Raw genomic sequence first — 26,014 nt, 5'->3', positions numbered from 1 at the left:
CAGGTCCTCTGGCCCTCGGCGCAGCGCAGCAGGAGCTGTAGGGGGCGGAGCCAAGTCCCTGCGCTGAAAGCAGTGCCGGGACCTCTGCACATGCGCGCTACAGTGGGCACGCAAGTGCAGTAGCTCCAGGTGCCCAAAACTGTGTGGGAGGGGCCCGAAACACGCAGCCCCTAGCCCTGGCCGAATGGCCTCACTGGGGCTGCGTGAATAAGGCTCCTCCCACGGCCAGCTCCTGCTTCCTCCCGACCCGACTCGACTCCCGCTTCCCGCCCCCTGCCCCCGGACCGGACCCGACACCCACTCCCCCACACCCCCGGACCCGACACCCGCTCCCCGCCCCCAGACCAGACCCGACACCCGCTCCCCCGCCCCCCACCTCCGGACTGGATCCGACCTGACCTCCCTCCCCCCAACTTGACCTCCCTCTCCCTCCCTCCCCCCGACCTGAACCGACCTCCCTCCCACCACACCCCCCCGACCCGGCCCAACGCCACCTACCTGTAAATCTGGTGCTGGGGACGGGCCCTGCCCGAAGTCTCGGGCCCGCCCCGTTCAGCCCAATCTCCTCCCCCCCCCTCAATCTCCTCCCCCCCCCCCAATCTCCTTTCTCCCCCTTCTCCCCTTTATCCCCTTCTCCCCCCTCCCGCCTTCTCCTCCCCTCCCCCTTCTCCCCCATCCCTCCCCCTTCTCCCCCTCTGCTCCCCCTCTCTCTCCCTCTACCCCCCTCCTCCCCCTCCCCTCGCTGTCAGAAACACAGACACTGACAGACAGAGAATGAGAGACACACAGACAGACAGAGAGATAGAGACACTGACAGAGACACACTGAGGGGGGGCATCCCAGCACGCTGTTGGAGGGCTTCCGGTGCTGCAGTCGGTGAGTAGAAAATGTTTTATTTATTGATTTAAAAAAAAAAAATGATTTCTTATTAATTTTTTTGATTGATTTATTGGTTGATTTATTGATGTATTTATCATTTATTATTGATGATGGCTCTTTATTTGTAAAACTGAAGTGTTTAATGTTTGTAAACTTCCCTTTAAACACCCCCCCCACCATTCCCTAAGCCTGATTTGTAACCTACGCCTGATTTTCTAAAATGTAGACAAGGTTTTTTCGAGCATACAAAAATCTTCACTTACTCCATTCTAAATTAGTTTGGAATAAGTTTTCACTCATGAAACTTTGAAATCAGGCGTAAGTGGCCGGACACGCCCCCTTTTGAAAAAAAATTCTGTTCCAAAGTGAAACTGTTCGAACTGACTAGAACTGGAGCAAACTAAATGACGAGAATTCCGATTTCTAAGATACTCCGTTCTACACCAGTTGCTCCTAAAAATCAGGAGCAAATCATGTGGAAACTTGGGGCCATAGTCTTGGCAGATGAGTGAGAAAGGATTAAGAAAGCACAAAAAGTATTTTGTACTGGGACAAAACAGGTTTATTTCTAGGGTTATAGGGAAGCACAGGACTGGCAAGGACTGTTTGGACCTTCTGACAGGTTACAAGAACTAAAACCATTCCATGAAATATCCGTCCAATTCTCCCTTCCATGTTTCCACATTATCCACCTCCACTGCTTCTCTGTTCTGCTCAGACTTTGGGAAACCTAACAAAGAAGTAGTAAAAGAAAGAGATGCAACATCCATAGTAGCATCAGTAGAGAGAAAGAGAGAGGGAAAGAGAAAGAGAGTGAGACAGACACAAAATGAGAATGAGAAAGGCAGAGAGAGAGAGAGAGATGACAAGGATCAGCTATCTATTGATCCATAAGCAGACATCCTGATCGCTCTGTGGTATTAATACTTTTAAGTGGGCTCACAAAATGTGCGTTGTCCTGACACAATTTCACTGTATAAGGAGCTAATTGATTTATTGTTACTCACTGGCAGGTTGATGCAACAGAAAAAAGATGAAATCATAGTTCACTTCCAGTAAGCAGGTTAACTTTTTACATGCTTGGTGCTAATTCCCACGCTTCCCTTATAGCAGCAAACAGTGGCTGAATTGACGTGTGATTTAGTGCCCATCGGCCACAGGGAACAACATGACTCCAAACAACCCAACCTGGACAATATCTATCTCTTTGATGGGCTTCCACAAGTCAGCAGCAGACAGTGTGGCTTTGACTTCAATTTCTCATCATTATCTTACAAATGAGAAAACAATGTTGAAGGTGGCTGCAACATGTTCGAATTCCACCTCAAGGCTTTTCACTCCTCCTTGTGTTGTACCTGCTTTGTGAGTACTTGTTGGTTTATTTATCTCATAGTAGAAACTTGACCATTAGAGAATATATCAAAACTGTCGATGCACCTACATTACTACACTTAAAAAGTTTTTTACTGGTTGCAAAGTGCTTTGGGACATCCTTAGGTTGTGAAATGCGCTATATAAATGAAAGTCTTTCTTTTTATTTTCACCCACGCATTGCATGCACCCGCAGTACTTTCACGTCTGTTGGCAGGCTCTACACTTTAAACAAGACTTATAAGTGATTGGAAGACACCAACATTACGGAGACATTGCACTCTATGACCATGGCCTGATACTAACTGCACACAGTCTAAAAACAAATATGATCCTGAGATTGATTGCCCAATATAGAGGACTGTTATTGTCATCTATGTATGCTTGGGGTTACTAGCCACCAGTCACGACTGTCGGAGGTCATTGGGCTGTATGCACGTGTGTGCAGCCCAGGTATAAAAGGCAAGCCATCATGTAATGTAATCACTTTGGCCCCTAATAAAGTAGAGCCAGGTTTGTACCTGTGTTAGTTTACAGTATTCAGTCTATCGAGTTATTACATACATAACATTTGACGACGAGGTAACGTAAGAACCTTCGCATGCAAAAATGAGCACAATTGGAATTCTGGAGAGACTCATGGAGGGAGAGGACTGGGCAGATTTTGTAGCTCGCCTAGACCAGTACTTCGTGGCAAACAAAATGGAGGAACCCACTAACGCAGTTAGGCGCAGGGTGGTCTTCCACATAGATTGTGGTCCGAAAATCTATGGACTCAAAGAATCTTCTCTCGCCTGTAAGTCCAATGGACAAGGACTATGAGGAATTGTGTGCTCTGGTACGTGACCACCTCAAACCAGAAGGCGGCATCATCATCTCACGATATCGATTCTACAAGCACGTTCGTTCTGAGGGCCAGGATGTGTCGGAATTCGTTGCCAACCTAAGACATCTAGCTGGACCGTGTGAGTTCAAAAATGCATGGGAAACATGCTGCGGGACTTTTTTGTAATCGGCATCAACTACTGGTGGCGGAAACGCTGGACTTGAGCAAGGCAATCACGATTGCCCAGGCATGCATGATGACGGACAAACATTTAAAGCAGATATCATCGGAAAATCGGAACTCAGCAAGTACTGTAAATGAGATTGTATTGTCATTTGGCAGAGCTGCATATAACAGGGCCTACTCGACTGCATATGCGAAACCTGTGGCAGCTCAAAGTCCGCCAACGGGAATGAATCCAATTTCACCGTGTTGGCATTGTGCGGGCAATCATCGGCCTCATCAGTGTCAGTTTAAACAGTACATTTGTAAAGGCTGTTTGAGACGTGGACATCTCCAGCGCATGTGTCCGCAAGTGAGCAAGCATGCTGCGACACACCACATGGAGCATGATGACCAGTATAGCGCGGATCCGGATATGCAATCGCGATACCAGAGGAGGAAGTGTATGGACTGTATTCGTTCCTAACAAAGAGCCAAATGATAATGAATAATGTGAAACTTAACGGTATGCCGGTACCGATGGAAATGGACATGGGTGCAATCAATAATGAGCCAAAGAACATTCGACAAGCTGTGCATTCTAAGGCTGTGAGGCGTAAGATGCGAGTCCAGTCAATGCCAAGTTGCGTACGTACACTAAAGAACTCATAACGGTGATTGGCAGTGCAGTAGTCAAGGTGTCGTATGATGATGCAGTTCATGATTTACCATTATGGATTGCTCTAGGCAATGGTCCAATGCTGTTCGGCAGGAATTGGCATGAAAAAAATCAAATGGAATTGGAACGATATCAAAGTGTTGTCGTCAGAAGATGATACTCCATGTGCTCAAGTGCTGAGCAAGTTCCCCTCGCTGTTTGAACCAGGCATCAGCAAATTTACGGGAGACAAGGTGCAGATCCATGTGGACTCAGAGTCAAGTCCCGTCCATCATAAAGCTCGGGCGGTTCCGTACATGACGAGGGAGAAAGTCGAAATCAAACTGGACAGACTCCAGCGTGAAGGGGTCATATCACCGGTCGAATTTAACGAATCGGCCAGCCCCATTGTTCCTGTGTTGAAGAATGATGGCACAGTCAGGATTTGTGGAGACTACAAGGTTATGATCAACCGAGTTTCGAAACAGGATCAGTACCCATTACTGAAGGCTGATGACCTGTTTTCAACGCTAGCCAGGGGGAAGTCGTTCACTAAACTGGATCTGACGTCAGCCTACATGACACAGGAGCTGGTCGAGACGTCGAAGAAACTTACGTGCATCAACACTCATAAAGAACTGTTTATCTACAACAGGTGTCCTTTCGGAATTTGCTCGGTTGCAGCCATATTTTAGAGGAACATGGAGAGTCTACTGAAGTCCATCTCTAGAACCATCCTGTTCCAAGATGACATCCTGGTCACAGGTCGTGACACCGCCGAACATCTGAACAACCTGGAAGAGGTTCTACATCGTCTGGACAAAGTGGGACTCAGACTGAAACATTCGAAGTTTGTCTTCATGGCACCAGAAGTCGAATTCCTGGGGAGGAAAATTGCTGCTGACGGCATCAGGCCGACAGACTCGAAAACCAAGGCCATCAAAAATGCACCCAAGCCTCAGAATTTGACAGAGCTGCAATCGTTCCTTGGTCTATTCAACTACTTCGGCAGTTTCCTACCTAGATTGAGCATTTTATTACTTTATTAGAGCCACTGCACATACTGCTAAGAAAAGACAACAACTGGGTTTGGGGTGCGTTTCAAGACAGAGCTTTTGAGAAAGCTACTAATCTGCTTTGCTCTAACAAGCTGCTGGTACATTATGATCCATGTAAACATCTAGTATTGGCCTGCGATGCTTCGTCATATGGAGTTGGTTGCGTGTTCCAATAAGCTAATGAGTCAGGTAAACTATAATCTGTTGCGTATGCTTCTAAACGCTTGTCAAAGGCGGAAAGAGCCTACAGTATGGTAGAGAAAGAAGCACTAGCCTGTGTGTATGGGGTTGAAAAGATTCATCAGTACCTGTTTGGTCTTCGGTTTGAACTGGAAACAGACCACAAGCCACTCATTTCATTGTTTTCGAAAAACAAAGGTATCAATACCAATGCATTGTCCCGCATCCAGAGGTGGGCGCTGACATTATCTGCCTATGATTATGTCATTCGCCATAGACCTGGCACCAAGAATTGTGCCGATGCACTGAGCCGTCTGCCGTTGCCCACACCAGAGGTAGAGACGCCACAACCTGCAGACCTATTGTTAGTCATTGATGCTTTTGAAAGTGAAGGAACCCCTGTTATGGCTCAAACAAGTTAAGACCAGGACAAACCAGGACCCAATATTATCGGTTGTGAAACGTTGTGTCTTTAATGGTGATTGGTCTGCCCAAGCAAATGGGTGATGAGACCAAACCTTACAACCGTCGCAAAGATGAACTATCCATTCAGTCAGATTGTTTTCTGTGGGATAATTATGTTGTTATGCCTAAGAAAGGCAGAGAGATATTTGTACATGAGCTACATAGCATTCATCCCGGTATTATCATGATGAAAGCCATTGCCAGGAGTCATGTATGGTGACCTGGAATTGAATCTGATCTGGAATCATGTATGCATCAGTGCAACACTTGCATGCAGCTAAGTAAAGCACCAGCGGAATCGCCACTGAGTCTATGGTCGTGGCCGTCCAAACCATGGTCCAGGATCCACATCGACTTTGTAGCTCCCTTCCTGGGAAAGCCATTGCCAGGAGTCATGTATGGTGACCTGGAATTGAATCTGATCTGGAATCATGTATGCATCAGTGCAACACTTGGATACAGCTAAGTAAAGCACCAGCGGATGCATTTTCCAAGTGGATAGAGTATATAATCATGTCATCCAGTACATCCACTGCTACCATTGAGAGCCTTCGTGTCATGTTTGCTACTCATAGTCTGCCCGACATCGTTGTAAGCGACAACGGACCTTGCTTCTCTAGTCTGGAGTTTCAAGAGTTCATGAAACTCAATGGTATCAAACATGTGAGGTCAGCACCATTCAAACCCGCATTTAATAGTCAAGCAAAGCGTGCTGTCCAAACCATCAAGCAAAGTATGAAACATGTAACTCAAGGTTCACTGCAGACTCGCTTGTCACGCATATTGTTTAGTTACAGGACAAGACCCCATACACTTACCAGGGTCCCCCATGCTGAACTATTGATGGAGAGGCCTCAAGACAAAGCTCTCTCTTGTCCACACTGACTTGAATGATGATGTTGAATACAGACGTCAAAGTCAGCAGTGGTATCATAATCGCGCTGTGTCACGTGACATTTCTGTTAACGATCCTGTGTATGTAATAAATTATGGTCAAGGTCCCAAGTGGATCGCTGGTACTGTTATGGCCAAGGAGGGTAACAGAGTGTTTATCGTCAAGCTCAAGAATGGGCAGGCATGCAGGAAACATGTCGATCAGATAAAGCTGCGGCACACGGATGAACTGGAACAGTCTGAGGAAGACACGATCAGTGACCAACCAACCTACCCTCAATCATCAGAGGACTCCGCTGTCATCATTGAATCTGGATGTTCAATCCCTGACATGGTCATTGCCACTCCCATCAGATCGGCTACCCAGCCCCCAGTCATAACAGACTCAGAACGCTCGCCCAAGGCTGGAGTTGAACTGCGACGATCAACTCGGGAGCGGAAAGCCCCAGAGCATCTCAATTTGTAAAAAGACTGTTACTAATATCTTAAAGTAGGATATTGTCATGTATGCATACTTTGGTTTACTAGCCACCAGGTGGTGCTACAGTTGGAGGTCAGTGGGCTATATGCACGTGTGTGCAGCCCAGGTATAAAAGGCAAGCCATCACGTAATAAGAACATAAGAATTAGGAACAGGAGTAGGCCATCTAGCCCCTCGAGCCTGCTCCGCCACTCAACAAGATCTGGCCGTGGACTCAGCTCCACTTAACCGCCTGCTCCCCATAACACTTAATTCCCTTATTGGTTAAAAATCTATCTATCTGTGATTTGAATACATTCAATGAGCTAGCCTCAACTGCTTCCCTGGGCAGAGAATTCCACAGATTCACAACCCTCTGAGAGAAGAAATTCCTTCTCAACTCGGTTTTAAATTGGCTCCCCTGTATTTTGAGGCTGTGCCCCCTAGTTCTAGTCTCCCCGACCAGTGGAAACAACCTCTCTGCCTCTATCCAGTCTATCCCTTTCATTATTTTAAATGTTTCTATGAAATCACCCCTCATCCTTCTGAACTCCAACGAGTAAAAACCCAGTTTACTCAATCTATCATCATAAGGTAACACCCTCATCTCCGGAATCAGCCTAGTGAATCGTCTCTGTACCCCCTCCAAAGCTAGTATTCCTTCCTTAAGTAAGGTGACCAAAACTGCACGCAGTACTCCAGGTGCGGCCTCACCAATACCCTGTACAGTTGCAGCAGGACCTCCCTGCTTTTGTACTCCATCCCTCTCGCAATGAAGGCCAACATTTCATTCGCCTTCCTGATTACCTGCTGCACCTGCAAACTTACTTTTAGGGATTCATGCACAAGGAGACCGGTGCCCTCGACCGGCTCTCGAGGGGAAAATCCCCGGGGCTGGACGGGCTGACCGTGGAGTTCCACAGGGCGTTCTGGGACGTCCTGGGGGGCGACTACGCGCGGGTCCTGGGGGAAAGTCTGGCGACCGGGGAGATGCCTCTCTCTTGGCGCAGGGCAGTCATCGTCCTGCTGCCTAAGAAGGGCGATCTCCGCCTCCTTAAGAACTGGCGCCCGGTCTCCCTCCTCAGCACGGACTACAAAATCTTCGCCAGGGCGATGTCTGCTCGCCTTGGTGCCGTGCTGGACCACCTGATCCACCCCGACCAGTCCTACACGGTCCTGGGCCGGACAATCCACGACAACATCCATCTGATCCGGGACCTCATCCATCATTCCCAGGAGGCTGGTCTGTCGGTCACCTTCTTATCTCTCGACCAAGAGAAGGCGTTCGACAGGGTGGATCACGACTATCTGCTCGGAACTCTGCGCGCTTTCGGGTTCGGGACGCATTTCATCGCCCGGATCCGACTTTTGTACGCCGCCGCGGAGTGTCTGATTAAGGTTAACGGGTCCTTGACGGCGCCCCTTCGCTTTAGGAGAGGGGTGCGCCAGGGATGCCCCATGTCCGGCCAGTTATATGCCATCTGCGTGGAGTCTTTCCTGCGCCTCTTGCGGACGAGGTTGATGGGACTGGCTCTGCAAGGGCCGGGCGTGGAGGTCGTCCTCTCGGCTTACGCCGATGACGTGCTCCTCGCGGTAGAGGATCCCACTGACCTGCGGAGGATGCGTGAGTGCCAAGAGATTTACTCGGCCGCATCCTCCGCCAGAATCAACTGGGAGAAATGTTCCGGACTCCTGGTGGGTCAGTGGCGGGTGGACTCCCTGCCGGAGGAGCTCAGGCCTTTTGCCTGGAGCACGACCCATCTCCTCTATCTGGGAGTCTACCTTAGCCCCGACGAGGGAGCTTGGCCGGTGAACTGGCAGGAACTGGAGGCCAAGGTCGCCGCTCGCCTAGGGCGCTGGACAGGACTGCTCCGAGTGCTGTCCTACAGGGGTCGAGCGCTAGTCATAAACCAGCTGGTGGCCGCAATGTTGTGGTACCGGCTGGTCACTTTGACCCCTCCCCCTGCGTTTGTCGCCAAGATACAGAAGAAGCTGGTGGACTTCTTCTGGAACAACAGGAAGCACTGGGTCTCTGCCGCGGTCTTGAGTCTCCCGCTTGAGGAGGGCGGTCAGTCGTTGGTGTGCGTCAGCGCCCAGCTCGCGACTTTCCGTCTTCAGACCCTGCAGAGATACCTTTACGTCGAGCCCCCTCCTAGGTGGTGTGCTCTGGCGATGTATTTCTTCCGCCAGCAGCGCGACCTCAATTACGACACGCAGCTCCTGTTTGTGAACTTGGGGGGTGTCAGGACCGCCCTCCGGGAGCTGCCTGTCTTTTACAAGGAACTCATCGGGGTCTGGAACAAAGTCTCCACCAAGCGCAGCTCTCCGCCGGCTGGAGTGGTGGCCGTCCTGCAGGAGCCGCTGCTCGGGAATCCGTACCTCCACGACCGAGGTTTTATGTGGCGGTCGGAAGAGAGGGCTGTGGCTGGTGAGGTGACCAGGGTCAGGGACCTGCTCGATGGCGGAGGAGCGGGCTGGATGGCGCCAGGCACGCTGGCGCGGCGCCTAAATTCAGCCGACGTCCGTCGCGCGGCCGAAGCCATCGAGTCGCTAAAAACAGCTTTGGGCCCTGACTCCGTTAGGTGCATCGAGGATGCTCAAGCACGTGGGGAGATCCCGTCCGAACTGACCCCCGTCCAGACGGAATTCCTCATCGGCGCCAAACCCCGGAACCTCCCTCGGGGGCCGGCGCCTCACAACTTGAGCCGCCTCGGGGAAATCCCCTCCGTGCCTTTCAGTTCCGCGCGGAGGGGTTTCCTGTACGGGCTGCTCCTGCACACTCTCAACTTTGCCATCCTCACCTGCCGTCCGGACACGCCATGGCGTACCATCCTGCCGTCCGGAGGAGGCGGGGGTCCCCGATGGAGGGCACTCTACACAGGGGTCCTCCCACTATTCATCAGGGACTTGGCCTGGAGGGTGGTGCACGGAGCAGTGCCGTGCAATAAATTTTTAAGCCGGTTCACGGACTCCCAGGCCGCCTGCAATTTCTGCGGTCTGGAGGAGTCCGTGTTCCATATTTTTAGTGAGTGCACAAGGTTGCAGCCCCTGTTCCATTATTTGAAGGGGCTGCTCCTGAAATTCTGGCTGCACTTCAGTCCCACTCTCCTGATCTTTGGGCACCCTGTGCGGAGGGGAGCGGGTAGGTCCGCAGGCCTCCTCGTAGGACTGCTCCTGGGCACGGCCAAGGGTGCCATCAGCCGGTCCAGGCAGCGGGCGGTCGAGGGGGTCGTTCAACCTGACTGCCTGCCTCTCTTCCGCTCTTACATCCGATCCAGGGTCTCCTTGGAGATGGAGCACGCGGTGTCCACCGGTACGCTCGCGGCTTTTCGCGAGAGATGGGCACCGGAGGGACTGGAGTGCATCATCACGCCCGGCAACCAAATTTTAATTTGATTTTACGTTTTAAAGTTTAATTTGTTTTAATTGCCGGTACTTTTAGTGTCCTCCTCCCCTTTTATAGGGGGCACTTGGAAAAATGTGATTTTAGCGCCCAAAAAAAAAAAGAAAAACAAAAAAAAACCACAAAAAAGGAAAAAAAAAAAGGGCCTTGTAAATGTCTGCTGTGTCATCCAGGGCGGGTGGCACGGTTTAATGTTTTTTGTTTTACAGATGAACTCAAAAAAGAGTTTCATGCACAAGGACCCCCAGGTCCCTCTGCATCGCAGCATGTTGTAATTTCTCCCCATTCAAATAATATTCCCTTTTACTGTTTGCAATGCAATTACTTTGGGCCATAATAAAGCACAGCCAGGTTTGTACCTGTGTTAGTTTGCAGTATTCAGTCTATCGAGTTATTACATACACAACAGTTGTAAATATTTTTAATAAGTACACTGAAAAGCTGAGTGCCCAGTGAAGAGAGTAGACTGGTTTGTGATTGAAGTCAGCAGCTTTCATTAATCTGTGCAATATGTTCCTCTGTTCGACAAAATGGATGATTAACACTCAAGAGTTTTGCTACAAGCAGGAAGTAATTCCTCTGTGACATGTCTGCTTTTGCATAGTAACTTCTTGCTACAATTCTCGGTATTCATCAGGGGTGACAGAGCACGTGCAGTACATGGAAAATATTTAGCCCAAGATCTAATAATATTTGAACAGGAAAAGACACTGCTGTTGTACTGATTCACGAGGGAGAAAGTCTCACAATCATGTGTTTGATTAAAGCTTTCAAGCTTTTGATTAAAGTTGATTGTTTTTTCCCCAATTGCACCAGCTTTCAAGACAATACATTTTTCTTCAGTTGAGTAATGGAAAGGTGCAGTGTATAGTAGCATTATAAATCATGTCTGGAGTACAAAATGATCGGGTTTGGCTTGTACGTGTATACATTTTTGGAATTGTAGGATCCCTGTACTTCAACCTTGTACTGCATGTGTTTACAGTAACAGCAGAAATAGTTGTGATGGTCTGTGTGGAGGACACTTCCTCTTTGGTGCATCTCTGTACCTTTTTTGGAGGGCTGCAGTATCATTATTGCTGTAAAAATGTTTGGTACAGGAGGAGGGCATTAGCCCCTTCTTACAATTGCTGAAAATTGGTCCAGTTCATCAAATGAATTGGACGGTCAATCATATGAGGCTTGAGGTTGGAACGGACGTAAATTTCAGGCAGGCAGAAGCAATAGATATATTTTAAGGTTTAATAACACCCTCAAACTGCAGTAAAAATGACAATAAATCTCTGATTTTACAACAGCTGCTCTATCCCAGCAGTTTCTTTCTGACCGCATAAAGAAGGTTTATTGATCTTCTCTTTTAATAAAAACATGAGAATTAGAAGCATAGTAGGCTATTTTGCCCCTCAAGCCTGCTGATCTTCTACCTTAACTCCGCTTTCCTGCACTATCCCCGTATCTCTTGAAGGTCATTGAAGGTTGGCATGCAGGTATAGCAGGCGGTTAAGAAAGCAAATGGCATGTTGGCCTTCATAGCGAGGGGATTTGAGTAGAAACATAGAAACATAGAAAATAGGTGCAGGAGCAGGCCATTCAGCCCTTCTAGCCTGCACCGCCATTCAATGAGTTCATGGCTGAACATGAAACTTCAGTACCCCCTTCCTGCTTTCTCGCCATAACCCTTGATCCCCCGAGTAGTAAGGACTTCATCTAACTCCCTTTTGAATATATTTAGTGAATTGGCCTCAACTACTTTCTGTGGTAGAGAATTCCACAGGTTCACCACTCTCTGGGTGAAGAAGTTTCTTCTCAGCTCGGTCCTAAATGGCTTACCCCTTATCCTCAGACTGTGACCCCTGGTTCTGGACTTCCCCAACATTGGGAACATTCTTTCTGCATCTAACCTGTCTAAACCCGTCAGAATTTTAAACGTTTCTATGAGGTCCCCTCTCATTCTTCTGAACTCCAGTGAATACAAGCCCAATTGATCCAATCTTTCTTGATAGGTCAGTCCCGCCATCCCGGGAATCAGTCTGGTGAACCTTCGCTGCACTCCCTCAATAGCAAGAATGTCCTTCCTCAAGTTAGGAGACCAAAACTGTACACAATACTCCAGGTGTGGCCTCACCAAGGCCCTGTACAACTGTAGCAACACATCCCTGCCCCTGTATTCAAATCCCCTCGCTATGAAGGCCAACATGCCATTTGCTTTCTTAACCGCCTGCTGTACCTGCATGCCAACCTTCAATGACTGATGTACCATGACACCCAGGTCTCGTTGCACCTTCCCTTTTCCTAATCTGTCACCATTCAGATAATAGTCTGTCTCTCTGTTTTTACCACCAAAGTGGATAACCTCACATTTATCCACATTATACTTCATCTGCCATGCATTTGCCCACTCACCTAACCTATCCAAGTCACTCTGCAGCCTAATAGCATCCTCCTCGCAGCTCACACTGCCACCCAACTTAGTATCATCCGCAAATTTGGAGATACTGCATTTAATCCCCTCGTCTAAATCATTAAGTACAGGGGCAGGGAGGTGTTGCTACAGTTGTACAGGGCCTTGGTGAGGTCACACCTGGAGTATTGTGTACAGTTTTGGTCTCCTAACTTAAGGAAGGACATTCTTGCTATTGAGGGAGTGCAGCGAAGGTTCACCAGATTGAGTGCAGCGAAGGTTCACCAGATTGATTCCCGGGATGGTGGGACTGACCTATCAAGAAAGACTGGATCAACTGGGCTTGTATTCACTGGAGTTCAGAAGAATGAGAGGGGACCTCATAGAAATGTTTAAAATTCTGACGGATTTAGACAGGTTAGATGCAGGAAGAATGTTCCCAATATTGGGGAAGTCCAGAACCAGGGGTCACAGTCTAAGGATAAGGGGTAAGCCATTTAGGACCGAGATGAGGAGAAACTTCTTCACCCAGAGAGTGGTGAACCTGTGGAATTCTCTACCACAGAAAGTTGTTGAGGCCAATTCACTAAATATATTCAAAAGGGAGTTAGATGAAGTCCTTACTACTAGGGGGATCAAGGGGTATGGCGAGAAAGCAGGAATGGGGTACTGAAGTTGCATGTTCAGCCATGAACTCATTGAATGGCGGTTTAGACTAGAAGGGCCGAATGGCCTACTCCTGCACCTATTTTCTATGTTTCTATGTTTCCCTTGATTCCCTTAATATTCAAAAATCTATCGATCTCTGTCTTGAATATACTCAAAGACTGAGCCTCCACTGCCCTCTGGGGTAGAGAATTCCAAAGATTCACCACTCGCTTAGTGAAAAAGTTCCTCCTCATCTCAGTCCTAAATGGCCGACCCCTTATTCTGAGACTGTGACCCCTGGTTCTGGACTCTTCAGCCAGAGGAAACATCCTCCCTGCATCTATCCTGTCAAGCCCTGTAAGAATTTTGTATGTTTCAATGAAATCACCTCTCATTTTTCTAAACTGTAGAAAATATAGACCTAGTCTACTCAATCTCTAGGACAATCCCCCCATCACAGGAATCACTCTATGGCAAGTATATCCTTCCTTAAGTAAGGTGACCAAATCTGTACACAATACTCCAGGTGTGGTCTCACCAGGGTCCTATATAATTGCAGTAAGAAGTCTTTACTCTTAGACTCAAATCCTCTTGTAAAAAAGGCCAACATAACATTTGCTTTCTTAATTGCTTGCTGTACCTGTACGTTAACTTTCAGTGATTCATGTACAAGGAAACCCAGGTCCCTCTGAATACCAACATTTTCCAATCTCGCACCATTTAAAAAATACTCTGCTTTTTTATTTTTCCTACTAAAATGGATAACCACATTTCTCCACATTATCATTTGCCATGTTCTTGCCCATTCACTTAGCCTGCCTATATCCCCTTGAAGCCTCTTTGCAACCTCCTCACAACATATTCCCACCTAGCTTTGTATCATCAGCAAACTTGGATATATTACATTTGGTCCTCTCATCCAAATCATTGATATAGATTGTGAATAGCTGAGGCCCAAGCACTGATCCTTGCGGTACCCCACTAGTTACAGCCTACTAACCCGAAAATGACCCAGTTAATCCTCCTCTCTTTTTTCTGTCCGTCAATCCATGCTAGTATATTACCCCCCTTCAATGAGCTCTAATTTTGTTTAATAACATCTTGTGTGGCACCTTATCGAATGCCTTCTGAAAATCCAAATGCACCACATCCACTGTTTCCCACTTATCTATTCTACTAGTTACTACCTCAAAAAACTCTAATAGTTTGTCAAACATGATTTCCCTTTCATAAATCCGTGTTGACTCTGCCAAATCCTATTATTATTTTCTAAGTGCCTTGTTACCACGTCCTTAATAATATATTCTAGCATTTTCCCCACTACTGATGTCAGGCTAACTGATCTTAGTTCCTCATTTTCTCTCTTCCTCCTTTCTTAAATAGCAGGGATACATTAGCTACCTTCCAATCTGTGGGAACCATTCTAGAATTTATGGAATTTTGGAAGATGACAACCAATACATCCACTATCTCTATAGCCACCTCTTTCAAAATCCTTGGATGTAGGCCATCAGGTCCAGGGAATTTATTGGCTTTTAGTTCCATTAATTTCTCCAGTATAATTTTTTTATTAATACTAATTTCTTTCAGTTCCTCATTCTCGCTAGACCCTTGGTTCTCCACTATTTCCGGGAGGTTTTTGCGTTTTCTTCCGTGAAGACAGACACAAAGTATTTGTTTAATTTCTCTGCCATTTCCTTATTTCCCAATACAATTTCTCCTGTCTCAGTCTGTAGGGGACCCACATTTACTTTTGCTAATCTTTTCCTTTTTACATACCTATACAAGCTTTTACAGTTTGTTTTTATGTCTCTCGCTAGTTTACTCTCCTATTCTATTTTCCCTTTCTTTATCAATTTCTTGGTCCTCCTTTGCTGAATTCTAAAATCCTCCCAATCCTCAGGCTTACTGTTCTTTTTGGCAACATTATAAGCCTCTTCCTTTGATCTAATACTCTCTTTAACTTCTCTTGTTAACCACGGTTGGACCACTTTTCCTGAGGGTTTTTTGTGCCTCAAAGGAATGTATGTTTGTTGTAAATTATGTATTAATTCTTTAAATGCTAGCCATTGCTTGTCTCCCATCATAGCTTTTAATGTAGGTTCCCAATCTACCTTAGCCAACTCTCCCCGCATACTACGTAGTTTGCTTTGTTTAGATTTAAGACCCGAGTTTCGGATTTAACTAAATCACTTTCAAACTCAATATAAAATTCTATCATATTATGATCACTCTTCCTTAAAGGCCCCTTTACTACAAGGTTATTAATTAACCCTTTCTCATTGCACAATATTGGTTTAAAATAGCCTGTTCCCTAGTTAGACATAATAGACATCACAGTTATCGTACTTCAGCTTATTCAATTTGTAATCAAAACAGGATAAATGAAAAACAATGGATACCAAGGACTGAAGGAAAGGCAGTAATTGAATCAGATGGCTTCATAAAATATGAGAACCAAGCTGCAATGTTTTGTGAGAGTTATTTTAAGGCCCCTACTATCTCTGCTGGCAGTGTATGGTGTGTATCTAAGTCATATAAAATAGGGAGCTCCCAGGTTTGTTCTCTTTTCTGTGCTGAGTTGAAGTGTGACTGTTGACAGAAGCTTGTGGGTTCAACTCCCACTCCAGAGACTTGAGCACATAGCTTAAACTGTGCAGTGCTGAAGGAGTGCTGCACTGTCACAGTCTTCGACTTTCGGGGAACATCTTAAACCGATGCCCCGTCTACCCTCTCAGGTAGAAGTAGAAAAATCCCATGGCACTATTTTAAGAAGAGAGGGAGCTCTTCCCAGTTCCCTGGTCAGAATTTATGCCTTAACCAACATTTCTAAAACTGATTATGTGGTTAATATCACATTGTCTCTTGTGGAACCTTGCTGTGTGCAAATTGGCTGCCGTCTTTTGCTACATTACAAGATGAACTACAGTTCAAAAAAGTACTTCATTGGCTGTAAAGCACTTTGTGATATTCTGAGGTCATGAAAGGTATTATATAAATGCAAGTCGTCCTCCCTCCTTTTCCTTACCTTTCCTTTCCTCATCTTTCCTTTACTTCCCTCCTTTCCATTCTTTACTTCCTTCCCTCCTTTCCTCCCCTCTTTTGCTTTCCTTCTTTCCTTCCTTCCTTTCCGTTTCTTCGTCTTTTCCTCCCTCTCTCCCTTCCTTCCCTTTCTCCTTTCCTTCTCTCCCTCCCAATAGGGGATGAAGAGTCAGCCTGGCTTGTAATGCTGACCTCTATCCAGTAATTCCCGCTGGAAAATATCCACATGTGGGCCTCAGACATAATGGTCACCACGGTCAACAAAGCCTGCCAAAAACTCATATCTACACGTGAAGAATGGCTACTTGGAGAGTGGAGAGTGGTCGGCACTTGTAAGCCAAAGCCTGGAGAAGGGAAAATTAGAGGTGGAGGGGAAATAAACAAAAATTATATGAATCTTGAGATTAGATTGAGCCTCAGAATCATCTGCACGCATGTTATGATTTACAGTTACAATGATATTTTTGGAGGTAAGCTTTATATAGTTTTGTTGCTTGCACTGCCAATCATGGCAGATGCTTAAAGCCAGTACATTCCATCACATATTATGTGATGATTCAACACTGAAAGGCAAATGATTGGGACAAAATCACTGCAGGTTAATTCAGCAGTAATTGACAGGTGGTTGTTGACACAAACAGATTGTGCACCCGCTATCCTTATGTGCAGCATTGATGGCTGTACCTGCAGCCACCGAGGCCTCGCAGTCCCTCCCTAAATCTCTCCACCTCCCTCTCCGCATTATGATCCTCCTAAAAACCCGCCAAACCTCTGAGCAGCCCTCCTATAGCCCCTGCTTTAGCCTGGTATCTATTTTGTTTGATTATGCCTCTGTAAAGCACTGTGCAATGCTTTTTCTACATTTAAAGCGTTATATAAATACAAGTTCATCTTGTTAAAGTAAATGGGTAATGATTCCATTAAAATAGTAGGCAAAGGAATTTCATTTACTCAGAATAAGCAGTTGTTCGCCAATGATAATGAATGACCCTAATTGCAAAGCAATGGAGCATATTTTTTCTGAACATTATTGGCCTGTAATTTGCGGTGGGTAATAACCGTGCATGAACAGCGTTTGCTGTTATTATCCCATTGAAACTGATGCAACTTCAGGATGTAACGCATTCTAATGCAGAAACCCTGAAGTTGCAATGAATCATTTACTGCTCCGACACTGGTTGCGCTGTGCCCCAGCCAGTAGCTGCCAATCAGTGTGATCAGTGAAACCACCAACAACTTGTGCTTTTCTGTGGTAATATCACTGTTAAATATCCCATTAAAAGTTAGACCTTGTTGGGTTAGGTGTAACTGGAGTTCTAACAGTGTATTGACTGCTAAACAACCGTTATAGCCCTGAAAAACTAATTTTAATTTTGTGGTGTGTCAAATTTCTCCATTTTAATAAAAAATACAATTTTTAAGAAACTTTTTAAAAAGTTATTATAATTTTAAAAAATGTGTTCATCTTTACTTCAGGTTAACCTTTTCCCCTGCGAGAGCCCCAATCTTTGTTTTGCTCTCTATAAATTTTTTAAAAGTCAGAATTAAAGAAGCTTCTTCACTTCATGGTTCCCGATCTGTGGGAATTCTATATTGTGATTGGCTGCTCAGACAGCTTGTTGACGTCACAGCAGCTCGATTTGGGAATCTCCATTAACTTACACTGATCGCAACTGAACATCGGAAAAACCGAACTTCTCACCACGGAGATCGCAATATCTTTGTGAGAAGTTTACTTCGGGGCCAGCAGCGAACATCTTTGCTTCATTGCTGACCACAATTTACAGGCCAATAAAATCAGTACAGTGCAAAGTATGAACTTTCTTCACGAACTTTGTAAATGGAAGAATATTTACCACACAACTTGTTTCTGTCACATTAGAAGAAAATATATTTGTATGTGTAATGGGATTAGTGTAGACGAACGTGACTATGAACTAGTTCTAGTTCACTTTTGTACTTCCCTGCACTCTCAGTCCTTGTCATCTCCAGGGCCTTGGTATCTTTGTAGCTTCAGTGGAGCTTAGCAGGATGGGGTTTAAATTTACATGGAATTTTGTCTGACATGCATCAAACAGGAAATTAGGGGTGCATGCAATAAAGGTGTAGCAGTTATAATGGGTGACTTTAATATGCACATAGATTGGGCTAGCCAAACTGGAAGCAATACGGTGGAGGAGGATTTCCTGGAGTGCATAAGGGATGGTTTTCTAGACCAATATGTTGAGGAACCAACTAGGGGGGAGGCCATCTTAGACTGGGTGTTGTGTAATGAGAGAGGATTAATTAGCAATCTCATTGTGCGAGGCCCCTTGGGGAAGAGTGACCATAATATGGTGGAATTCTGCATTAGGATGGAGAATGAAACAGTAAATTCAGAGACCATGGTCCAGAACTTAAAGAAGGGTAACTTTGAAGGTATGAGGCGAGAATTGGCTAGGATAGATTGGCGAATGATACTTAGGGGGTTGACTGTGGATGGGCAATGGCAGACATTTAGAGACCGCATGGATGAAGTACAACAATTGTACATTCCTGTCTGGCGTAAAAATAAAAAGGGGAAGGTGGCTCAACCGTGGCTATCTAGGGAAATCAGGGATAGTATTAAAGCCAAGGAAGTGGCATACAAATTGGCCAGAAATTGCAGCGAACCTGGGGACTGGGAGAAATTTAGAACTCAGCAGAGGAGGACAAAGGGTTTGATTAGGACAGGGAAAATGGAGTACGAGAAGAAGCTTGCAGGGAACATTAAGGCGGATTGCAAAAGTTTCTATAGGTATGTAAAGAGAAAAAGGTTGGTGAAGACAAACGTAGGTCCCCTGCAGTCAGAATCAGGGGAAGTCATAACGGGGAACAAAGAAATGGCGGATCAATTGAACAAGTACTTTGGTTCGGTATTCACTAAGGAGGATACAAACAACCTTCCGGATATAAAAGGGGTCAGAGGGTCTAGTAAGGAAGAGGAACTGAGGGAAATCTTTATTAGTCGGGAAATTGTGTTGGGGAAATTGATGGGATTGAAGGCAGATAAATCCCCAGGGCCTGATGGCCTGCATCCTAGAGTACTTAAGGAGGTGGCCTTGGAAATAGCGGATGCATTGACAGTCATTTTCCAACATTCCATTGACTCTGGATCAGTTCCTATGGAGTGGAGGGTAGCCAATGTAACCCCACTTTTTAAAAAAGGAGGGAGAGAGAAAACAGGGAATTATAGACCGGTCAGCCTGACCTCAGTAGTGGGTAAAATGATGGAATCAATTATTAAGGATGTCATAGCAGTGCATCTGGAAAATGGTGACATGATAGGTCCAAGTCAGCATGGATTTGTGAAAGGGAAATCATGCTTGACAAATCTTCTGGAATTTTTTGAGGATGTTTCCAGTAAAGTGGACAAAGGAGAACCAGTTGATGTGGTATATTTGGACTTTCAGAAGGCTTTCGACAAGGTCCCACACAAGAGATTAATGTGCAAAGTTAAAGCACATGGGATTGGGGGTAGTGTGCTGACGTGGATTGAGAACTGGTTGTCAGACAGGAAGCAAAGAGTAGGAGTAAACGGGTACTTTTCAGAATGGCAGGCAGTGACTAGTGGAGTGCCGCAAGGTTCTGTGCTGGGGCCCCAGCTGTTTACATTGTACATTAATGATTTAGACGAGGGGATTAAATGCAGTATCTCCAAATTTGCGGATGATACTAAGTTGGGTGGCAGTGTGAGCTGCGAGGAGGATGCTATTAGGCTGCAGAGTGACTTGGATAGGTTAGGTGAGTGGGCAAATGCATGGCAGATGAAGTATAATGTGGATAAATGTGAGGTTATCCACTTTGGTGGTAAAAACAGAGAGACAGACTATTATCTGAATGGTGACAGATTAGGAAAAGGGAAGGTGCAACGAGACCTGGGTGTCATGGTACATCAGTCATTGAAGGTTGGCATGCAGGTACAGCAGGCGGTTAAGAAAGCAAATGGCATGTTGGCCTTCATAGCGAGGGGATTTGAATACAGGGGCAGGGAGGTGTTGCTACAGTTGTACAGGGCCTTGGTGAGGCCACACCTGGAGTATTGTGTACAGTTTTGGTCTCCTAACTTGAGGAAGGACATTCTTGCTATTGAGGGAGTGCAGCGAAGGTTCACCAGACTGATTCCCGGGATGGCGCGACTGACCTATCAAGAAAGATTGGATCAATTGGGCTTGTATTCACTGGAGTTCAGAAGAATGAGAGGGGACCTCATAGAAACGTTTAAAATTCTGACGGGTTTAGACAGGTTAGATGCAGAAAGAATGTTCCCAATGTTGGGGAAGTCCAGAACCAGGGGTCACAGTCTGAGGATAAGGGGTAAGCCATTTAGGACCGAGATGAGGAGAAACTTCTTCACCCAGAGAGTGGTGAACCTGTGGAATTCTCTACCACAGAAAGTAGTTGAGGCCAATTCACTAAATATATTCAAAAGGGAGTTAGATGAAGTCCTTACTACTCGGGGGATCAAGGGTTATGGCGAGAAAGCAGGAAGGGGGTACTGAAGTTTCATGTTCAGCCATGAACTCATTGAATGGCGGTGCAGGCTAGAAGGGCTGAATGGCCTGCTCCTGCACCTATTTTCTGTGTTTCTGTGTTAATGGACAGTATATGCAGATACCCTGTGTACACTGTTCTCTGTATAATGCAACATTTCAGTTTATTCTTTTCATACTGTTACCAGGCCAAGTTTATTTAAAATCAGATTTCCTTGTGATTGTTTCCCTATTATTTTTGTGATTCATCATAGAATCTTACATAGGCCATTCGGCCCATCGAACCTGTGCCGAATGTAACATTGCACTATTTTATTGGATTGAGGCTTCTGTTTAGCTATTGTTAAACTGTAATGAATACACATGTCTCAGAATTTTGTTTTCTAGGAATCTCTGACTTGCTCACTGGTAACCTGTGGCAATGTCTCCCTAGTCTTTGTATTCTCAGTCAAATTCACAAGACATCTATAGACACTGCAATTCCCCCAGCTGTACCGTGCAGTTTCACCACCTAATAAAGAAGAAAAAAGGATTTGCATTTAATTACACTCAGCTGTAAGGACATATGACGCAGATGGATGATGAGTGACTCTGCAAATAATCCAGTCTAGTGGTTGAGCAGTGGATCCAAGGATAGTGGACTACAGTTATATTCCAATTGTGTAATGCCGGTTTAAGATGACAACTAAACCATCCGTTGGAAAGTATAAAGCATCGTGCATGTAAGTTTAAATGTGAATTTAGCAAGATGTTATTGAAGCAAAAGATGTGATAGGAGGAGAGGGTAAGGAAGAGCAAGCAATATGAAAATAGAAATGTTGTGCCATTTTAAGCAAAAATATCTACCAACAGTAAAATAGGCCACATGGAATGCAGCAAATTTTCCAATTGCAAGAGTATGTTGTAGTGATATTATTATGCTTTCATCATGACTTTCCTACTGAACACTTAGCAAAAAAAGGTTGTTTCACCGAATCCCTTAGTTTCTTGCTGTCTGCTTATTCTGCCTTTGTCAATAGGGCACCACCTACTGGTTGTTAAACACATCACCGCCGACAAAACGTTACCCAACACAACTGAGAGTGAAACTGGAAGCACACTTGGAACCTTGAGCATATTGAGTTTATCTCCAGAATCCTGTGTTCATCTATCCCCGTATTGCTACTGTTCCTCTACTCTTTTTCCAAATGTTAAATTTAGACACATAAGCTCGTGCGGTGTTTAATAAAATGATGCACCTGTGCTACACAGTGTGTACCATGTGAAGTAGTTTTGCTTGGAAACTTTTAAAATGTTATTTTCATGTCTAATAATGCTGGCAGAGAAATAACTGACTCACAGCTCTTTGTGGACATTTAAATTTGGATACTGAATTCCCTGGCAAGGTAGCAATGCCGGGCCAGCAATATAACTTGGGTCTTCCTACCCCATGCCACTCTAAGCAAGTAACAGCCTCAAACCACAACTTGCAATATAATTGTGCCCTTCATTGAGTTAAAGTTCTTTCATGATGTTGCAATGGTAAAGTTTCTCTGACACCCTAATGAAGCCCTCAGAATAACAAGGTATATATTGGATTCTGCAACGACACCAGAGGCCGTGTTGTCAGGAGTAAGTAACGGTGCCCTTGAATGTTACTGTCGAATGTTAATTGATCAGATCATATGATATTCTTTTGTTGGTTATTGAATCTGTTTAAAATTTCAAGGTCAATATAAGTAACGCTTAATTTGTCAAGTAACTCATTGACATCTGAACAAAGAGTGCTCTATACAGTCTTCTTTGGGATACAGTACATGAGTAATTTGAGACGTGACATATGGTAAGTGTAACATTCTTGGAAAGAATAGATGACTTTCCACCTATGGTTTCCATAGCTTTTTACCATGGGGGGTTTTCCTCATGTCATGTCTAGGTCTGTTGTAGACTAGTCGATAGAAATTGATTCCTACATTTAGCCAACAACTCCATTATGGTGTATCATGTGATGACCAGCATGGTAGAAGGAGAACTAGATGGACCATGGTCATTTCTTGTCTAGCAATTCCTATGTTGTCATAGGTTCACAAGATAATTACAGATGAGAAAGGCCATTCAGCCTCTCATGATTCATCCATCCAGAGAGATCATAACATGAAGCATCTAGTTGTTTCCTAAATGACTGCAGAGCTGTTCCCTCCACTACTCTGTCGGAAAATTTATTCCACATGTTGATCTTTCTTTGTGTGAAGAATACTTAACTTTATTCTATATCCTTAACAATCTATTCTGCCTCTGTCAGATAGATCGCCGCTCAGACACCTCCTTTGCAGACTAAAATGGTCAAATTTTCCAGTCTTTCCTGATACCTTAGACCCCTGACTGTGGTTCACAGGGCAATTTGAGATATGGTTTGCCAAACGTTATTTTTTGGGGAGCTACACACACCATTTCAATATGATGGCAGGTGCATGTGGTGGGATTATGTGTTTCAATGCGATTTTGTCTTTGTTAGTTTGTGTTTTATTGCCTAATCATGGCAAAAAAGTTTGTTCCGCATGTCTCATCAAAGCGATTCCCTTTCATAGCATTTGACAGTGCAGCCGAAAATATACTCGGCTTTTTTCCAGTAATTTCCTCAGAATCAGCATTTTGCATGTCCTAAAGTGCGCAAAATGTTTATAATAAATCAACCGACCAAAGCAGATATCTTTATCCTTTTCCTTGCAATTATACTCAAAAACTCTTCCGATCCCAAAAACATTTCCTGGTATTTTCCCCAGGAGTAGTGCATATGTGCACTGTGCATAAAGGTGCTACAATATCAGTACAGTTAACACATGCTCATTTGGAGCCCCAATATGCTTTCCTGTCTTCAAGTAATTAAAAATAGGGTCTTCTCTTCAGGATTTAATATTACTATCATATTGGTTATCAATGTGCTTTCACTTTTATTTTCTTTCTCCAATTTGCTTCCCTCCTAAAGGCAGGGGTCCTGAAATTCATGGGCGTGGGAGGGCTTCATGATGACATAAGTCAGGTGGCTGTGCTAGATGTTGGGGCGGAACTCAATTCCCTTGTCTCCCTAAACGTATCCGCCTCTCTACCTCTTTCCTTCTTTAAGACTCTCCTTAAAACCTACCTCTTTGACCAAGCTTTTGGTCACCTGTCTTAATAACTCCTCCTCTGGCTTGGTTTCAATTCATGTCTGATTTTGTTTGACAATGCTCTTGTGACTCGCCTTGGGATGTTTTATTATGTTAAAGGTACTATATAAATGTAAGTTGTTTTTGTTTGTTAGTAAATTCCAAGGTGAGGAGGGCCAAGGTCAGCGGGTGCTCCGAAAGTCCGCTCCACTCCTTTCCATGTTGAGGTAAGTGAACCATTGTCGCTCTCCAGAGAATGACTGAAAGATTATTAGCGTTCACACGAGATCCACAAGGACTGTGGTGAGTGTACACTCAGCAGACTACGCTGAGGTAAGGACCAAACTCCTGGTCAAGAGTTGTGAGTTGGGAAAATTAGGTTAAATACTTTATTTCAGTGAGGTACTCATGATTCTGGCTCATTTCAAATATGTCACAAAACTATCACCACCAATACATAATAAATACAAAAGTAAAAATATGCCAATAGTTTGGTCAGAATTGTGATCATTTTCAAACAAAGTTTATCATGGCCTAGACTGAAAAGATGTGAGGAATCCTTCCCCTCCCCCAACCAGTGGATGCTCCATTTACTTGTTCAAATGAAAACCCCATGAAATAAACTTGGATTACGTACCAGGTGTCGCCATCCACCGTTTATACCCTATACAGTCCAGTCCTGTTGGTGTGCTCTGGGACAATGTAAGAAACCTCAGGGGAATATCCTTGAAGGTAGTAGAGAGAGGCGATAGAAAGGAAAATCTCATTCCAACCTAGTGAAAGGATGAAGAGTTCAGTACTGTTGTTTTATCTAAATAGCCAATGCACTAGTACAGCCGTGCACAACTTCTCTGACCTTGAGTGACACATGGCTCCTCAATAGACAGAGGCCAAACATAGTGTGTTCATCCAAACTGAGATGCGAGAATAACAAAAGAAAATGAAACCCGTTTATCAAAATAACGCAAGCTTAATATTGTAACGAAGATTATTTAGTATTTTAAATATAGCAAGGTTTACAAAGTAACACTGCTAAATGAAAGACTAATATTGGGTATTTCAATAGTTTTAATAGAACGCTTGTTTAGCTATTCTGAAAGATTTAAAACAGACAGCACTCCCAGGGGAGTAGGATTCAATCTGCAGGCTTTACATTGTGCACTCCTGTACTGACATCAAATATATTTTGTAACTGGAAATATTTTGCGAATCTGTGGCCCAAACAAAGAGAGGCAGTTAGAGTGAAAGGCAAGAGATGGAACAAAACCTAAGGAGAAAAGGCAGAGAGCGTCAATAGTTACAGAAAATTGTACGAGGAGAGAATTTGCTATCTCAGCCTCATATGAGCACAGAAGGAACAAACTGAATTTGTTTAGGTGCACCATCATTGAAAGATGAGTTCAGAACTAGAGAAGCTACAGGGATCTATCTGCCCCATTTGCTCCAAGAGCAAAAAGTTCCAGCAAACCCAAGGTGAAATATGATTCAAAAATGGAGGTACGTGGTCAGGGTCCCACTGGCTGCTCTGTGTAGTGACAATGTAAATATCTTTGTGGAGATTTCCCCTCTTTGATATTTCAAGTCAGACTGTAAACACATTCTAAAAGAACACACTCAAAGTTTCAATAGGAATAACGAACAGAACAAATCTCCAGCAAAAAAAATATGCAATCGCTACAAATAGCAACCAGGGAAATTCATACCCCCACAGTGGGATATCAGTGAAATGTGACGACACCGCTTTCGAACTGGTGATAAAATGATATCAACACAATGTTCATCATTTTGATAACGGTAAGGACAGCGATAAGGATCATAAGTCAAGGGTTTCATTGGAAGTCATAACAGGAGAACTTTCTTCATTTACTCTAAGCCAAATAACCAGTTATTGAACTGGCTGATTTACCATGGAATCCTTTTGGGAGCCGTGC

The 26,014-nt window shown here is 44.8% G+C and overlaps 1 protein-coding gene across 3 annotated transcripts in view; it reads right to left on the bottom strand.

Moving 5' to 3' along the window:
- Positions 1-26,014, bottom strand: part of arhgef4 (Rho guanine nucleotide exchange factor (GEF) 4) — a 401,442-nt gene that overhangs the window by 118,091 nt on the left and 257,337 nt on the right. For all 3 annotated transcript variants that reach the window (XM_070883351.1, XM_070883348.1, XM_070883350.1), the window contains one exon: positions 24,721-24,856. In XM_070883351.1, the coding sequence (XP_070739452.1) occupies positions 24,721-24,850 (130 nt within the window). In that variant the 5' untranslated portion in view covers positions 24,851-24,856. The remainder of the gene's footprint in view (positions 1-24,720; positions 24,857-26,014) is intronic.

The sequence above is a fragment of the Pristiophorus japonicus genome, chromosome 6 (assembly GCF_044704955.1).
Source record: "Pristiophorus japonicus isolate sPriJap1 chromosome 6, sPriJap1.hap1, whole genome shotgun sequence".
In the NCBI taxonomy this organism is placed as follows: domain Eukaryota; kingdom Metazoa; phylum Chordata; class Chondrichthyes; family Pristiophoridae; genus Pristiophorus; species Pristiophorus japonicus.
This window is presented reverse-complemented; position numbering and strand designations above follow the sequence as displayed.